The 16614-nt window shown below is 49.2% G+C and overlaps 2 protein-coding genes and 1 non-coding gene across 4 annotated transcripts; 2 read left to right on the plus strand and 1 right to left on the minus strand.

Moving 5' to 3' along the window:
* The first annotated feature begins 345 nt into the window (after positions 1-345).
* On the plus strand, positions 346-4292 carry LOC124698007 (ethylene-overproduction protein 1-like). The gene is made up of 4 exons (XM_047230529.1): positions 346-2523; positions 2751-3042; positions 3129-3438; positions 3703-4292. The coding sequence occupies exons 1-4, from the start codon at positions 395-397 to the stop codon at positions 3933-3935; spliced, it is 2964 nt and encodes a 987-aa protein (XP_047086485.1). The 5' UTR covers positions 346-394; the 3' UTR covers positions 3936-4292.
* Positions 4293-4792: 500 nt separating this feature from the next.
* On the plus strand, positions 4793-4909 carry LOC124704784. The gene has a single exon (XR_007003671.1). It is a non-coding gene; the product is annotated as a U5 spliceosomal RNA (small nuclear RNA).
* Positions 4910-5008: 99 nt separating this feature from the next.
* On the minus strand, positions 5009-8777 carry LOC124698008 (protein MALE DISCOVERER 2-like). 2 transcript variants are annotated; one of them, XM_047230531.1, is made up of 6 exons: positions 8532-8777; positions 8359-8422; positions 7165-7598; positions 6894-7084; positions 6683-6815; positions 5009-5943 (listed from the first exon to the last, which is right to left on the minus strand). In XM_047230531.1, the coding sequence occupies exons 1-6, from the start codon at positions 8602-8604 to the stop codon at positions 5360-5362; spliced, it is 1479 nt and encodes a 492-aa protein (XP_047086487.1). In that variant the 5' UTR covers positions 8605-8777; the 3' UTR covers positions 5009-5359. The 2 variants fall into 2 exon arrangements, with proteins under 2 accessions (XP_047086487.1, XP_047086486.1); XM_047230530.1 differs by having other exon boundaries at positions 7165-7607.
* Between the last annotated feature and the right edge of the window lie 7837 nt (positions 8778-16614).

Consider the following 16614-nt stretch of genomic DNA (forward strand, 5'->3'; position numbering starts at 1 on the left):
CACAAATAAATTATTTGAATCCATCCCAAAACGATGGGACATCCGCTGCCTGGGTTTATGACCGCAAAGACCTTGGATGTACTGTTTCTCAAACAAAAAAGAAAGAAAGAAGAAGATAGTACTTGAAGCCAAAAACATGGCCAATGAGGGCGGCAGAAGAAAAATTAAACGGTAAAGCAAGGTCCAATTCCGTTCGTGCAGCGAGCGGACGGTGACAGCGGGGAAGCCAACCCGACTCTCGCGCCCCTCCGCTTCATCCCTCTCCCCTCCACCGATCGCCGCCCGCACCAAATCAACGGCATTAACCAACCCTGCCAACGCCGGGAAGGCGCGGCCGCGCGGAAGGGCGGAGGCTCCCGCCGACATCCCCTTCCGATCATGATCGCCGCCGTCTATGAATCGGCGAATTAAGGTAGGAGGAGGAGGAGAGGTACGCGCGGCCCGCATTATGACGAACAACTTCCTGACCACCATACGGAGCCTCAAGCTGATCGAGGGCTACAAGGCCGCGCAAATCTACCCATTCAGTTCGGGGGCCTCCACCTCCGGCTCCTCCGGGGATGCCGGAGGAAGCGGCGGGGCCAAGCAACCCCCGCCGCCGCCGCCGCCGCGCAGCGTCTCCCTCATGTCCGCGTCCATGTGCTACCCGCACGCGCCCTCCACGTCGGGCTCCGACTCCACCCTGCCCTGCGGCCTCCCGTCGGCGGCGGCGCTCGACCCGGCGCTCGACGCCTGCCTCCGCCCCGTCGACCACGTCTCCGCGCTCGCCGCCTCCTACCGCCGCATGTCCTCGGCCGAGGCGGCCGGCGACGACCTCTGCGACGTGTACCTGGAGCAGCACGCGCTGTTCCGCGCGACCGGGGACGCGCGCCTGCTGCGGCGGGCGCTCCGCGCCGCGCGCGTCCAGGCCTGCGACCCGCACCGCCGCGTCGTGCTCGCCGCCTGGCTCCGCTACGAGCGCCGCGAGGACGAGTTCGACCCCATGCCGCCGCCGCTCGATCCCTGCACCCCGACGACCCCGCTCCTCGAGTGCCCGCGCTCCGCGGTCTTCGCCAGGGAGTCCTCCGGCGTGGACCCCGTCTGCCCCTGCCGCCGCCCGCCGCCTCCTCCCCCTACCCCTCGCCCTCCGCGCCTCATGCGCACCCCGTCCAACGCCTTCGGTGCCGCCGCCGCCGCCGCCGACGACGACGACGACGACGAGGAGGAAGAGGCGGAGACCAACGACCTGTGGTTCATTATCGGCCAGGAGGAGGTGGCGTGCGAGCGCTCCTGCATCGCCGCGCTGGCCAAGCCGCTCAACACGCTCCTCTACGGCGGGTTCGCCGAGGCGCGCCGCGACCACATCGACTTCAGCCGCGACGGGATCTCGCCGCGCGGCATGCGCGCCGTCGCCGCCTACAGCCGGAACGGCCGCCTCGACGACTTCCCGCCGGACACCATGCTCGAGCTCCTCGCCTTCGCCAACAAGTTCTGCTGCGAGGGCCTCAAGGTCGCCTGCGACAACAAGCTCGCCTCCATGGTGCGCGGCGTCGACGAGGCCCTCTCCCTCATCGACCTCGGCCTCGAGGAGGCCGCGCACCTCCTCGTCGCCACGTGCCTCCAGGCGTTCCTGCGGGAGCTCCCCAAGTCGCTCGCCAACCCCGAGGTCGCGCGCCTGCTGTGCAGCCCGGAGGGCAGGGAGCTCCTCGACGCCGCCGGGAACGCGTCATTCGCGCTCTACTACTTCCTCTCGTACGTGGCCATGGAGGAGGACATGAGGTCCAACACCACGGTCATGCTCCTGGAGCGGCTCTGGGAGTGCGCCGAGCAGCCATGGCACAAACAGCTCGCGCTGCACCAGCTCGGCTGCGTCATGCTGGAGCGCGGCGAGTTCAAGGACGCGCAGGGCTGGTTCGAGGACGCCGTCGCCGAGGGCCACGTCTACTCGCTCGCCGGAGTGGCGCGCGCCAAGTACAAGTGCGGGCACAAGTACATGGCCTACAAGCTCATGAACAGGGTCGTCGGCGACTACGACCCCGCCGGGTGGATGTACCAGGAACGCTCCGTCTACTGCGTCGGCAAGGAGAAGATGGCCGATCTCCGGACGGCGACGGAGCTCGACCCGACGCTGACGTACCCGTACAAGTACCGCGCCGCGGCGTTGCTGGAGGAGGACAAGTACGAGGCTGCGCTGGAAGAGATCGACAAGGTGCTCAGCTTCAGGATGGTGCCCGACTGCCTCGAGCTCCGTGCCTGGTTCTACCTTGCCGCTGGGGACTTTGAGGCCGCCCTGCAGGACGTGAGGGCGATACTGACGTTGGACCCGACTTACATGATGTTCCATGGGAAAATGCACGGGGAGCAGCTGATCGAGCTCCTCCGAGGGCATGTGCAGCACTGGGACATGGCTGATTGTTGGATGCAGCTCTACGACCGGTGGTCGGGGGTCGACGACATCGGCTCTCTGGCTGTTGTGCAGCAGATGCTCGCCAGGGAACCCGGGAACAGCAGCTTGCGGTTCAGACAGTCCCTGCTCCTGTTAAGGTATGGCATGCATCCCACTTGTGAGTTCTGGTTATACATAAGCAGAATTGGCTATAACACTTCCGGCAGTCCTTTCATCCCATAATCATTTGTATCAAGTTTATACTGGCTAATTTTGGTTTCATGAAAAATGGGGGATTTGGGAGTATAACTTACAGAACAATTATGATAGATGTTTTCAAATTCATAAGGTTAACATTCTCCTTGTTTTTTCACATGCATTGTAGGCTTAATTGTCAGAAGGCTGCTATGCGTAGTTTGAGATTAGCACGGAATAGTTCGATTCATGAGCACGAGAGACTTGTATACGAAGGATGGATTTTATACGACACCGGGCATCGTGAGGAAGCACTCGAGAAGGCTGAGCAATCAATCAGACTCCAAAGATCATTTGAAGCCTTTTTCCTGAAGGCTTACGCTCTAGGAGATTCTAGCCTCGACGTCGAATCCGCGCTTTCTGTTGTTCAACTTCTAGAGCAGGCCAACAGTTGTGCATCAGACAACCTTCGGAAGGGGCAAGTAAGAGAATCATCCTTCACTTCTTATGCTTTTCATGAAATATGTTGATCATTTGTGCTAATGAATGGCTGATTAACGTTCTCCAGGCATACAACAATATGGGGAGCATATACGTGGATTGTGATCTGCTGGATGAGGCAACCGAGTGTTACAGCATAGCACTGAGCATTAAGCACACACGGGCACACCAGGGTCTGGCACGGGTCCATTACCTGAAGAATAGAAAAAAGGCTGCATTTGATGAGATGTCATCGCTTCTAAAGATCGCCAAGAACAGCGCATCGGCATACGAGAAACGGTCGGAATATGCTGAGCGGGATGTCGCAAAAAGTGATCTCAACATGGCGACGTTGTTGGATCCGACCAGGACCTACCCTTACAGATACAGAGCAGCTGGTGAGTCCGCTGAGCATATGATTGCCTGCAGTATTCTATTGTGCATACAAACTTTACAGTAGTGCCAACTTTCGACACCAAATGCTAAACATCTAAAAGGCTTTGCATTCTGTTAAGTTCAGAAAGAAATTAACTATGCGCTACACTCATTTTTGGTTCACCAAATATCTGGAGACGTCAATGGATAGTCACAATTCAGAGATAGTATTCAAATTTTCAATAGCTTCATTGGCTGGAGTAACATGGTGTCTTGTGCTCTCGCAGTTCTGATGGACGAGAACAAGGAGGACGAGGCGATCGGGGAGCTGTCACAGGCCCTGGCTTTCAAGCCGGACCTCCAGCTGCTCCACCTCCGTGCAGCCTTCTTCGACTCCATGGGTGACAACACGAGCACGCTCCGCGACTGCGAGGCCGCCCTGTGCATGGACCCGACGCACGGTGACACGCTAGATCTCTACAGCAGAGCATCCACCAAGGCCGATCAGTCACAGAGCTAGTGAAACCTACCTCGCGCCTGCGATCATCATCGTCGTCGTGTTCGATTCAGCGTAGGGGTGAACCTGTGTTTGCCCGGCAGAGTGATGAAACGATTTTGTCCTTCCAAACGCCAGGAGAAGCCTAGCGGAGGCGGGCAGGAGAATGGGACTGCGGCACATGTACACACACATGTCAACTGAGTGTAAGTATACCGGCAAAGGTCGATCGAGCTCTGACTGCACATACGTTCAGGAGATGATGATGAACTTGCTGTAAACAAATGTAAGAATAGCGCGTGTAAATGGTAAAAGGCATTTTCATATGTATACATCAACTGACCAACATGACAAGAGCTCCAAGAAAGGGAAATGGGAGCTAAAGAATACAGGTTGTCCTTCAATCAGACCGGCTCATACTTTCTCACCATCTTCGTCTTTATTTTCTTCCATTTCTTAATGCCTCTTGGTGTTTATTCGGATGCACGATCTATGCATAGAAGAGTCGTGCTTTTCCACGATGCAGCGAGGACAAATATTGTGTATTTCTTTCCTCTTGCCGCGTCGTGATCATTGATCAGGTTGTCGCCGGCCACTGCGTGCTCTCCACCAGCGAAGGCCTAGCACACCTCTGTCCCACTCCAATTCCAAAATTTTGGCATTACAATTTGTTGCAAACAGTCTGTGCGAGTGACCAAAAACTACCGTTGGGTAGAGATAACCGGTAGGTGATTAATTAGGTCCTTCCCTGCCCAAGCAGATATCAGCAATTGCATTTCAGATTCGATCAGTTTGTTTAGTCCCACACCGCTAAACGGTAGAGAGTCATCTCACTTGGGCCTGTTTAAAACAGCTCTCAGTACCAGCATTAGAGAGCACGCAGCTGCGTGGTGAGCACATAGCGAACTATTCTTTCGCCTTTTACTAAAGAATACCGTACGCTCGCCACACCAAGCAGCATACGCTAATTTTTTTAGGGTTCCTTCTCCATGAGTGGTCCTACATTAATATGTTTGCAAAATTTTCGTCTAGTTGTGTAACTCCTTGCGACAAGGTACTAGCCTGCAATTCCTTGCGAGAAAGGTACTAAGCCTGTGGATCTCAAATGTTACAAATTTATTTCATTGCATGCTTCGACTGTTTATAACTGCTGTTTCCTTTTCATGCTTGAAATTGGTACATGATCTTTGGGTTAAATTACAGGAACTATAGTGCAACTCACTAGTCTGAAACTTTTGCCACTCAGTTAGCACAGTCATCCTTTTACATGTACAGAGAGCAGAGCACACCACTTACTCTGTGCAATCCTGCACAGGAAACAAATTCTCAAACATCTTCTACCCGACTACCAACTCCACAAACAAGATTAGCAGCAGCAACTAACAGAATAAAGAACTTCCTGTCACACTCAGCACACTACGTGTATGCCATTCCGCACTCAGGCAGCGCTAGCTCTCGGAAGACATGATCTCAAGCTCAGCCCACCACAGGGGTGACACCTTCGGAGTTGCTCCGTCAGGCCCCAGTGCCGTGATCTCCCTCAACCGAGCTGCAACCTCCGCCATCGTCGGCCTCCTCTTCGGGTCTGGATTGATGCAGGATCTCACTATCTCACACAATGCACGTGCAGCCTCCTCGGAGAAGGAACCGATGCTCGGGTCAATCAGGTCTGCAAGACCCATCCCGCCGTCGAAGTAGCGAGACGCCCACTGTTCCAGTCGCCCGTCCTCCTCGGAGCAGGGGACCCTTCCTGTCAGTATTTCCAGCAACACCATGCCATATTTATGCACGGCGTCTTCCAGCTCCGATGAGGAATTGGAGACACCGTGGCTCGAACTGGGTGCCCTCGTGTTGCTTGAAAATTCAAGATCCGAGACCTTCGCGGCAAAATCATCAGTAAGGTATATGGTCGTTGAGTCAAAACTCCTCGGAATAACAGGTGGTTTCAGCTGATGCATGTGCTCCAGACAGTAAGCAATCCCCATGGATATCCTGAGCCGCGTCACCCAATCCAGCTTCTCAGATTCTCTAACTGCAAATGACATTGTCAAAATGTTGAAGACTGAATGACAATTAAGAAGTAATACAGAAACAGACGATCCCTGTGTAATAAATACACGTACGTAGTTGATGCACAAACTATCATATCTTAAGAACTAACACGATGGGACCAGTTTTTGAGAAATCAAATTCAGTTAAGGTAGGGGAAATTAAGATAACAAATTCTCAAGTACGGTTCTAGGGGAAGGAAGTCTACTGGGTGATTTCACAAATTGCGGAAGCTTGTTACAACCATAGGACTCATTACTGGAAATTATATTGAAACACATAAATGGTTAAAGATCGCAAAGCACTTTGACTTTGAATAAGACCACGTTCATCGTTTTATAAAAATTGGTGGTTTGGTCATTGTCCCATTAATCAAAAAATTAGCTTAGGTTTTAATATTGGGTCAAGAATTTCACGATATCTCTGTCTATCTTATTTTTAAGGAAGTGAAATATCTTTACTCTACCTTCTATTTTGTTTTATATGATATTTAATAAGAATAAAGCATATGGATATTTATCTGTTGGAATCTTGTTGCTCAACTGATATGCATAGTCTATTAATTGGGAAACTTTTATGTATTATTAATTTGTTATGCTGCATGATGACTTGCAACAATGTTGGCAAATATTCACATAAAATGTACAGATGACTTCTGTAGTTCAGGGTGAAGAGAACACATTTGTGACTAGGAAAAATTATAAAATCATGAATATACTTACCATGTAGATACTCAAAAAGTGTTCCATTCGGAGCATATTCAAACACCATTGCTCTTGTAAAAGGATGCCCTTCCTCACAGTAGCCAAGTAAGTTCATAAAATTCCTGTGGTTTACTTTGGACAAACTTGTGATCTGAAAGCATAACCATTGGAATCCAATATTATTAAATAAACAATGCACATTCAAATGCTGCAGGTAGCTGAGCAGTACCTTTTTCCTGTACTGTGATTCCCATTCTTTGGACCAATCCTTTGCAGATGTTATCAAACTTGACGCAACTGCAATTTCAACTCCACTTGATAAAGTTCCCTTGTACATCATGCAACTAGATGTAGAACCAATTATATTGCTGAAATCCTCGCTAGCTGATTCCAGCTCTGACCGTTTTAGTGCAGGCACACCTATAATTATGATTAAGTTGTGGTGTCAAATCAGGGCAATCTCCTAGGTACATATATGCCAAAGCAGAAACAAAACGTACCTGTTACAAAAGCTTTTTGCAATTGCCCGCTAAGTCCTGTCACCCAAGGTTTCACAGTCCCCACCTTTTTAGCTCGGCAGTACAAAGCCCCAACTGCTGATATGATAAGGAAAGCAGAAATCCCTGCCGCAACTAAACCATAGGTTGTCAAGGAATGTTTATGCGCGGAGCGCGATGGAGTCTGAGCCGAATGATCATGCTCAGCTCCGTGAGTTGCCGGCCTAGCCGTAAGTGGATGTGGACGGACTATCGGTGGATGATGGTGTGAAGGGGGTTGCTGTCGTATGGGTTGTGAAAATGGTGACGGTGAGCCTTCTGATAGGGATATGAATGGTGAGGGTGAAGGAGCAGACACTGGTCCTGATGAGGGAGCTTGCCCAGGTGAGAATAGAAACTGAGCACCTTGGTTTTCACCACCAATCTGCAGCAATCTTCTATAATTCCTAGAGAAGCAATAGTTAAGACTTGAGATATATTGTCAATATAAATGATTGATATTTCTGCCGATTCAATTATAAAAAATAATTACCATTGATTCATTTACTGCCAATATTCACATGATCGTTTCTAGGTTAAGAGATAGTGCAATACAGTATTATTTTCTTTTCAGTACTTATATATTTGAAGTTGACAAATTAGTTAGATATAGCGTACTGACGAATTTCTTATGTCTCCGTGACTATAGTACCATGGATTTCTAAAATCTACACAGGCACTAGAGAAATTGCTACAATTGCAGAATTCACCCATTTAATTGTCTCTGTCTGGATAAAAATGCAAAGAGAAGTGTGGCAACAAATTATATTTCAATTCATGGAAATAAATAGTATATAATGGGAACACAATAAGCTTAATTCCAGTTCTTACCAGAAACAAAATATCAATAGGGAACCAGACCGCTACTATCTGCTTTTATGCATAACTGACACAGTAACAGCTTTTTAGGGATGATACAGTAACAGTTTAGTTCAGATACATGATACTAGTGTTCAGTGCCTACCGAAGTGAAAACTTTGGGGCATCTTCTAACAATTAAGGCTAATAGCCCAACACCAAAAAGAATCTATTTTGCAACTCCAATATCTAAAGAAAAATCTGGATAGTAAAATCGTAGTGGCCCCATTCCCTGCAAGTAAGAAACTACTAGAGTTACAGAACAAAAGTAGAACCGATTCTCAGAACCTGAGCGCTTACCTACGGCTAAAAGAAGCTCCATTGCTGATCAGGGCCTCAGCTCCAACTCCAAAGCCTCCAATCCCTGCAGCATACCAAAAGAGCCGACCAAAATGGCAAACGCCATGAGCCCAAGTCCAACTGCACACCCAGCAACTTCGAGAAATCCAAAGCCCAGTCAAAGAGAACCAAACCTGCGCCACCGAGCGCCCAAGAAACAGCAACCAGGAACAGAAGAAGAAGCCTGGGGGGCGGCGGCCACTCCATCGGTTAGCCGAGAAGATAATAGCAGAGGACCAGCGGCGTGCGCCGGAGAGGGGGAAACCCGGTCCGGCAGGTGGATGGGGGTTGAGGCGCCGGTCACGGGAGGCGGGATGCTACAGGAGAGATGGCCCGTGGTTTGGTTGGGAGGAGGGCGGTGGAGACGGCGAAAGTGGCAGCCGAAGGTGGTGGAGACGAGAGGGAAAGGGAGGCGGCACGAAGGCGACAACACAACAAGAAGCTTTTATTTGATCTTTTTTTTCTCTTGTTTTAAAATTGTTTGGTTTGTTGATCTAATCATTCCCCACGGATATGCAATTTGTTCATCAATGTGGGCTACTTAGCTTCAAAGTGAACTTATGTATCTAAAAAAAGGCGATCGTCGCTCTCTTTAGCGCGACACAAGCTAGTCGGGAAAATCCTAGTCGTCGGGGGTCACCTTAGTTCACCCTCACCCGCGGAGGCTAGCGGGCAACATGGTCTCTTTGCACTTCTTTTTCATGGTGGTTGCGGTGCACATAGTGGCTTAGTGGCATGGCCTGCTAGGTGTTGCTATGTCCATGTGGCACTACAATAATGCCTTGTCGAGGCAGAAATAGTGACACGTTCAAGAACAATCATCAACGCGGGATCCTAGCTAGTTGACGGGGTTGCAAGGAGGCGGGCAGTTGCAATTGTTCGGATCCCTCAGTGTGCCACTGGATCTAGGATGGGAGGGCCCCCAACAATGGTCGTCTCTTGATATTTGCGGTGGGGGCATGTGGTGGATTTGTGTGAAACCCCATCTCTGAGCCTGCGACAACGCGAACATTGTCCCCTTCTTGAAGGCATTGTTGTGCAACACCACTCCCTCTACAAGCCTTATGGTTGAGGTTCTCCGGGTGAAAAACTTAGATATGGTTTAGCTAGTGGTTGTAACTTCGGGAAAGTGGGAACTCGTCATGGATTGGGCGAAATTGGTCAAGACGATTGTCCTTGTTCTCTTAGAATTGGTCAAGACCCAGATATGCCTGCCTTCCTTATCATAAGGAGTCTAGCTTCTCTCTCCGACACTAGAGCTCTGTGGCGGAGGTTTGCTCAGCCGATTCAACCTTTTGGTCCAGGGATGCTAGCTACGAGCCTAGGTTCCTAGGTGTGGCTTGCTTGTGGTTAGGTTTCTGTGCATTTATTTAAATAATCATGATTTGTATGGTTTTGGCTTAGTTTTTCTCATAAACAATATCAATTATCTCTTCTCAAATGAGTTTCAGGTGCATATACCCCTCTTTGAGGCGTTCATAAAAAATCTTATATCTCTTCCTCTTGATTTTGGGTATAATGTTGATCCTATAAGCACACACCAAGGACTATCTATATTTTTCTAAGATCTATCATGTTTGCAGAGATGATGTTTTGGATTTGGATATAGTGACCAATATACATGTTTACCTTATTTTTACACCGTGTGCTAATAAAAATTTGCATATTTGTTAAGATATTTTTGTAATTCTGATGTCATGAAAATATTTACAAACAACGGTAGTAAATAGTTGGATATGTCTAGCTAGCATGTAACACTGTTGGATTCTCCCTTAATGGGCTGCTCTGAAATTCGTGACAATGGTTCTTATTTCATCTACTTTGCCACTTTCAAGAAATGCAAATTGTGCAAGACCGGAATTCCGGAAAAAAAGATCAAATGATATTGTGGAAGCGATGGAATGACCCCACAAAACTGAACTATACAAATTCAGAAGCAATACCCCCATATCTATGTGGAATATTTTACAGTTCAGTTGTACCAATAAAGTATTCCACGTAGATGTTGATTTAAAACTTATCCATGCAATAATAATACGTCGTTTGATGCAATTCTAAAATGAGGAAGTAGGTTTTAGATTCTAAATCTTTTGTTGTCTTTTTTCTTAGCTCTTAGGAAATTTTAGAACTTAGACCTGATGTGATGTAAGTTTGGGAAGATTCCCCCCCCCCCCCCCCCAATCACGAAATGGTTAACATCTAATATTGTGAGAGCAACCGCTCCATGTTCTGAAAAATCCGCTCTACGTTTGTAGTCGTAATTCGTAAAACATGTTCTTTTTCGAAATAACTGAAAATGCTGACAACATTTGCCCATCCCCAACACCAAAAAGTTTTCCTCGACACCACCTTTGTATGTCTCCCATCCTACAGAAAGAAGTCTAGATCACCCCCCCCCCCCCCCTATCTTTCACGTCTGGGACGTTTAACCCCTCTAGGTTTAAAGTGGAACACATAACCCCCTCAAGTATGGATTACCGGTTAAATTACCCCCTCCAGACGGTTTGTGAGGCTTATGGTTGTTTTGGGAGGCGGTATTTGTCCACGTGGAGGTGGTGCGTTGGCGAGGTGGTAGAACCCGTTGGCACCTGGTCTTGTCCGGTCGAGCGCATGGGAACTGGTCCGCTCTGCTCCTCTCCCATCGCTGCGCTGCTCCTCCTCTCTGCCGGCCCGTCGCCGGGCTGCTCCTCCTCTCTCCCAGCGTCGCGCTTTTCCTCCTCTCTACCAGCGCCGCGTTGCTTCTCCTCTCTCCTGTCGAAGCGCTGCTCTGCTCCTCCTCTCTCCTTGACGAGACGACCACCAAGGAGTACTCCACTACTGCTACTGCTTTGATGCCCCGAGCGCTCGTGGAACTCGCCGGACTTGCTCAGAAAGCAGTCGTCGCCGCCGCCACCCTCAGTTGGTGCTTTAGTGGAAGAGATCTGGCTGCTCCGGGCCAGCGCCATGGGGCTCTCCCACGAGTCCTTGGACGAGTCAAACACTAACATTGACATGCCAGGGACCTAGCCCGTGAAGAGCGGCACGCTGTAGTCTGTAGAGGGAGTCGTACATCGCAATTGCGTTGAGCTGCGGCACGCCTTGGTTCTGCGGCGGCATGGGAAGCACGTGGGACGCGCCGGTGAGAGGGTTGGACACGATGGCCAGCACACGCAGAGGATGAGGCCGCCCGATGCGACCACCGGCATGGACCCTGGCGCGACGTAGCAAGGATTCCAGGACCGCTCGATGGCGTTGAAGGCTATGGTAGGACGGGCGCAGCGTCGTGGTCTCCTGGAGACGACAGCCGCGCACAACTCTCGACAGACAGCACGGAGGCAGAAGAAGCTGGGCGGTGGGAGGCGCGCCAGGACGCGCTCCAGCATGCCCTCGTGGATGTCTCCCAGGACGGGCGATGGGCACTTGAGCTTCCTGTAGTTGGCCGCCGCCGTCTCCGTGCAGTTGACTTTTCTCCTTTTCCCCATCTCTTAACTGCAATCTACGTGGGCAAATATACGTGGGCAAAACCACCGTCCAAGTCAGCTAAAACAGCCATCTAGAGCCTGAGGAGGTAATTTAACCGGTAATCCATACTTGAGGGGGTTATATGCTCCACTTTAAACCTAGGGGGGTTAAATGTCCCAAACGTGAAAGATAGGGGGTGATCTAGACTTCTTTCCATCCTACATGACCATCCTACTACTACTCGATCTCATGTCTGGTCATTCTTGCTTTCCACGCTGAGATGCACATGCACGGTGCCATGAAACCCATATAGTAGCCCATCACGTGAAAGGAGAATCGTGACGCCCCTATCGCCATAAATCCCCGAAATAAACAAAAGCTCGAGACACCCCACCGGCTAGACTACGACCAGTAACCATTAACCACACTACCGGTTCTACTTAAAGATCTGGGTAGAAACAAAATTCACGGTCAACCATCGGTTCGTGATAAAGAAACGAGCCCGGGCAAATCACTGGACAACACTCATGCCCTCCTCAATCGAACGTTGACATGCATTGCCGGTCCGATCCAGCACCTACAAATGCTAGCAAACAATATACTATTATTGAAGCGTATAAATGGATTGCGCTCCTTCCTCCGTCTCAGTTTACTAGTCTTCTTCGTATATCTAGGTCGTCAATTTAACCTATATATCGAGAGGTACACGCACGCCTAAGAGAGAGAGAGAGTAGCTACTTTTATTACTCAGATTTTTGGCTGCGTTAACCTGTTGCTTAAAGCCTTAAACATGGTATCAAAGCCAAGAGTCTCAAGTTTAAGTTTTAGTTTTCACAGTTTATCCTAAAAAATTTACCTTTGAGTATCTACACGTGTTGACTTGTCTTCCCGTCACATGTGAGTGAGGTTGCTAAAGTGTATAAGTGAATTGCACTACTCCGATCCATCAGTTCGAACTTCTGATTGTATTGTCAAAATAGTGCATAAAGCTTGGCATATACTATATAACAGGGGATTAACTTGTCAATGCCTACAGATTATAGACTTGGGTTTCGTAGAAAGTAGAGGACAAATAGATCTCAAAGGTTCAGCCGAAAAATGTGCTTGACTATGAAAAAGTAGATGACAAGTAGATCCTGTCGCCATCTTTTAATGAAAACACCCGAAGATTTTTCGACTGACGTCGCTGCTGACGATAGCCACGATTCTCTCCTTGGGAAGCCACAGGTCCTGTCACCTCACTGGGTTGTGGGTCCAGAATTTCTGCACCGTCAACACGTCGCACAAGTGGGGGACATAGGTCCTTCGTAATTTCCGGCACACGCGCAGTAACTCCGTCCAGTAATTTAGGGCTGACGAAACCATTCTACCCTTGTGGACACGCGTAAGGCTAAAAATACTTCTCTTTTTCATCCAACGGCGCGGCGGGTCAGCTTCTCACTATATATTCACCGCATCATCCTCATTCATACCCTTCATCGTGCCGCACATCTGCTTTCTCTCTCTTACTCCGCCATTGCCATCCCTTAAGCTCCTTGCGCTCCTGCTTCCCTTCATCCTGCTCTTCCACCAAAGCTCTCCTCCATGGCTCCTCCTCGCACGAAGATGCTGGAACAAAGCTCCAGGCACTGACGCACCCGCGGGGAAAGCCCGGGTTTCTGGTTGGGAGCGGTCCAAGATCTCCACTCAGGACCAAAAGACTCTGAAGAAGTTAAGCCTACTGAAGAAGCAGGAGTCGCTAAAGTTCCCCGGTGATGAAAGCTTCCCTCATCCTCCAATCGGATTCCCGGTAACATTCATCGACTTCCTCGTTTGTGGCCTCTCCACTCCTATCCACGAATTTCTTCGTGGTCTCCTTTTTGTTTACGGGATTCAGCTGCACCATCTGACAAGGGATTAACTTGTCAATGCCTACGGGTTGTAGACTAGGGTTTAGTTGGAAGTAGAGGGCAAGTAGATCTCGAAGGTTTCAGCCGAAAAGTACTCGACGATTATGAAAACTAGGGTTTGTGAGACAATGATTCGATGATTTCTTTGTCCCTCGACTCCCCCTTATATAGGAGGTGGAGCCGAGGGATTCGTATTGTACAAGTTACAGAGTCCGGGAGGGTTTCCAACTCATCCCGCAAGATTACAAATATTATCTTCTAATACAACTCTAGTTTTCCTTAATAACAACTTGGGCTTCCGATTCTTCTTATTCTTCGAGTCGTGGGCCTTCAGTAAACCCCGGGTACTATATTCGGCAGGCCCATTGGGGATGCCTATGTCAGTAGCCCCCGAGATTTTGCTTGAATCGTAGAGTCAGGGAAAATCTCCATTGTTTATATTTACTCGCCAACTTTAAACTTATCTATATTTCTTCATATGAATTTCTATATTGTACAGGGAAAATGGTAGTTGGGGCTAGTTCATCTGACGGATCAGGTACTAGTTAACTGCTCTAGTGGCAATCCGCAAAAATCTACTTCAAGATCACGTCCCTGGACATGATCTCGGGATATCGGTGTAAACTTCGACAGGTGCCGCTTAAGGTCTTACCATTTTGTCGAGTCCCCGTCATATTTATCGGGTACCTAACGCGTCCGTTAGGATTTTTCTTCGTATCTGTTGATACGGATAAAAGTAGCAAACCGACGTCAGAGACGGCGCCACGCCACACAGAACGGATCTGGGGTCTTACCTTCGCAAAGTCTTGCGGCATTTAGAAATTGTTCGCAACTTTGGCGTTCTGAGAATATATTGTCGAGTGCTTATTCGGCTGTTGGAATGGTACATTTTATTGAGTCAACGGATGACTTATATTGATCTCCCGATGGGAGTATATGCAGAGTTACTTATAACTCGAAATATACACTCTTGTTCTTCTATCTTTCTTTTTTTTTTTATAATTTCATCGGGCACGCGAACAGAGTTCCCGATGGGAGTAGCCCCCGAGGCTACAGCCAAGGACTTGTGCTTGGGTGTAGGCTCCACGCCTTATGTCGCTATATTTTCTTTCTCTCCCGATATTTCCAAATCTCTCGGGTGCGCGAACAGTGCTCCCGATGGGAGTAGCCCCCGAGGCTATGAGCAAATATTTGTATTTGATCATAGGCTCACACCATTTCTATTTTGTCTTTCTCAAACTTTTCATTTTTTCCAAAGTAGCCCCCGAGCATTTGATCAAAAACTTGTATTTGATCAAAGTCTCTCCAATATCTTTTGCTGTCGCCTTTTTATGAAACTGTTGAGTCGAAATTTTCTCTTGCTAAGATGACATCATTGCTGACGATAGCCACGACCGCTGTTCTTGGAAATCGCGAGAAGTTCTTTCTCGCTGCCTTGCGGGCCCAAATTACGCATCGTATTGACACGTCGTGCAAGTGGGGGACACACGTCCTCCGCTTTTTCTGGCGCACGCACTGTAACTCTTCCAGGGTGAAATTACTTTTTTACCCCTGTTCCATGTGTACATCATCTGCCGCACACTTTTTCCATCCAACGGTGCGCCGCTTCGCCGCACCTCTATTTAAGGTCTTCATCTTCTTCCTCCAGCACTTTCGCTCGCGCCGCTCCTCTGCTCTCCTCTGCAAAAATCCCCTCTTGCGCTCCATAACTCCCTGAGCTCAACCACTCTCACATTGTGTTCCTGCGCCATTGTTGATGCCACCACGCAGATTGATCAGGCACAGCACTCCTGAATCCAAGATGGCTTCCGCAGATCTAGGGAGCGCTGAGTGGGAGAGATCCAAAATCTCCGCCCAAGACATCAACCTCCTGAAGAAACTGGGGATCAGCAAGAAGCCAAAGGCGCTGTGCTTCCCCAGCGAAGAAAGCTACCCAACCCCTCCAATGGAGTATCGGGTTAGTTTCGTTGATCATCTCATCCGCGGCCTCTCTGCCCCCATTCACCCTTTTCTTCGGGGGTTTCTTTTTGTTTATGGTCTGCAACTTCATCACCTCACTCCCAACTCTATCCTCCATATTTCCATCTTCATCACCCTTTGCGAGTCCTTTCTCGGCGTCCAGCCTAACTGGGCGTTGTGGAAACGCATCTTTTTCTGTCGCCGCAATGGCTCTCCCAATGTCGCCTATAACATAGGCGGCGTTGTTATCTGCGTTCGCCCTGATGTCGATTACTTCGATGTCAAATTCCCTGACTCAGTTCAAGGGTGGCGCAAAAAATGGCTGTACATTCATGAGGAGAATCATGGATGTGCTGAAGACAACATCCCTCCTTTTGATGGTGCCGAGAAAATCTATCGCCGCCGCTCCTGGGATGCCGATGCTACCGAGGAAGAAAAAACGGCGATGGAGGCGCTGATGACCCGCATCTACGAGCTCCAAAGCACCCGCGGTAAAGAACTGTCGGGTATCCAAATCACGGCGTATTTCCTTAGGAACAGAGTGCAGCCTCTACAGGCTCGCAAAAATCCCCTCTGGAAGTATGCTGGCGATAATGATGTGGATCGCCTGTCGGTGGATTTGCCGGTCAAGGACTTAGAAAAACTCGTCCGGAAAATTTCCTCCCTCAGCAAAAAAGATGCTGTCCCCTCTTCTTGTCGGGTAAAACCATACAACGCCACCAATGCGCTTCCTGAGGTAACTTTGGTCGACTCTCAATTTTTGTTTGACATCCTTTGCATAACTCCTTTATTGACATCCTTCCTTGCTTTGTACAGAACCATCCAGATATTGTCTCTCTTCCTCCCCTTCCTGAAGGTGGGGAAGTCGAAGAACGAGCTGTTGTCACTGATGACAACCAAGATGCTCCTTGCCCTGATAGTGAACCCG

The sequence above is a fragment of the Lolium rigidum genome, chromosome 3, assembly GCF_022539505.1.
Source record: "Lolium rigidum isolate FL_2022 chromosome 3, APGP_CSIRO_Lrig_0.1, whole genome shotgun sequence".
In the NCBI taxonomy this organism is placed as follows: domain Eukaryota; kingdom Viridiplantae; phylum Streptophyta; class Magnoliopsida; order Poales; family Poaceae; genus Lolium; species Lolium rigidum.

Bases quoted from the DNA above. Each gene is read 5' to 3' on its own strand.
- LOC124698008 (XM_047230530.1), bottom strand. From the start codon at position 8,604: ATGGAGTGGCCGCCGCCCCCCAGGCTTCTTCTTCTGTTCCTGGTTGCT. The intron at 8,423-8,531 runs GTTTGGTTCTCT...GGTATGCTGCAG, and splicing joins TTGGGCGCTCGGTGGCGCAG to GGATTGGAGGCTTTGGAGTT. The intron at 7,608-8,358 runs GTAAGCGCTCAG...TTGCTTCTCTAG, and splicing joins GGAGCTTCTTTTAGCCGTAG to GAATTATAGAAGATTGCTGC.
- LOC124698007 (XM_047230529.1), top strand. From the start codon at position 395: ATGAATCGGCGAATTAAGGTAGGAGGAGGAGGAGAGGTACGCGCGGCC. The intron at 2,524-2,750 runs GTATGGCATGCA...CATGCATTGTAG, and splicing joins CAGTCCCTGCTCCTGTTAAG to GCTTAATTGTCAGAAGGCTG. The intron at 3,439-3,702 runs GTGAGTCCGCTG...GTGCTCTCGCAG, and splicing joins TTACAGATACAGAGCAGCTG to TTCTGATGGACGAGAACAAG.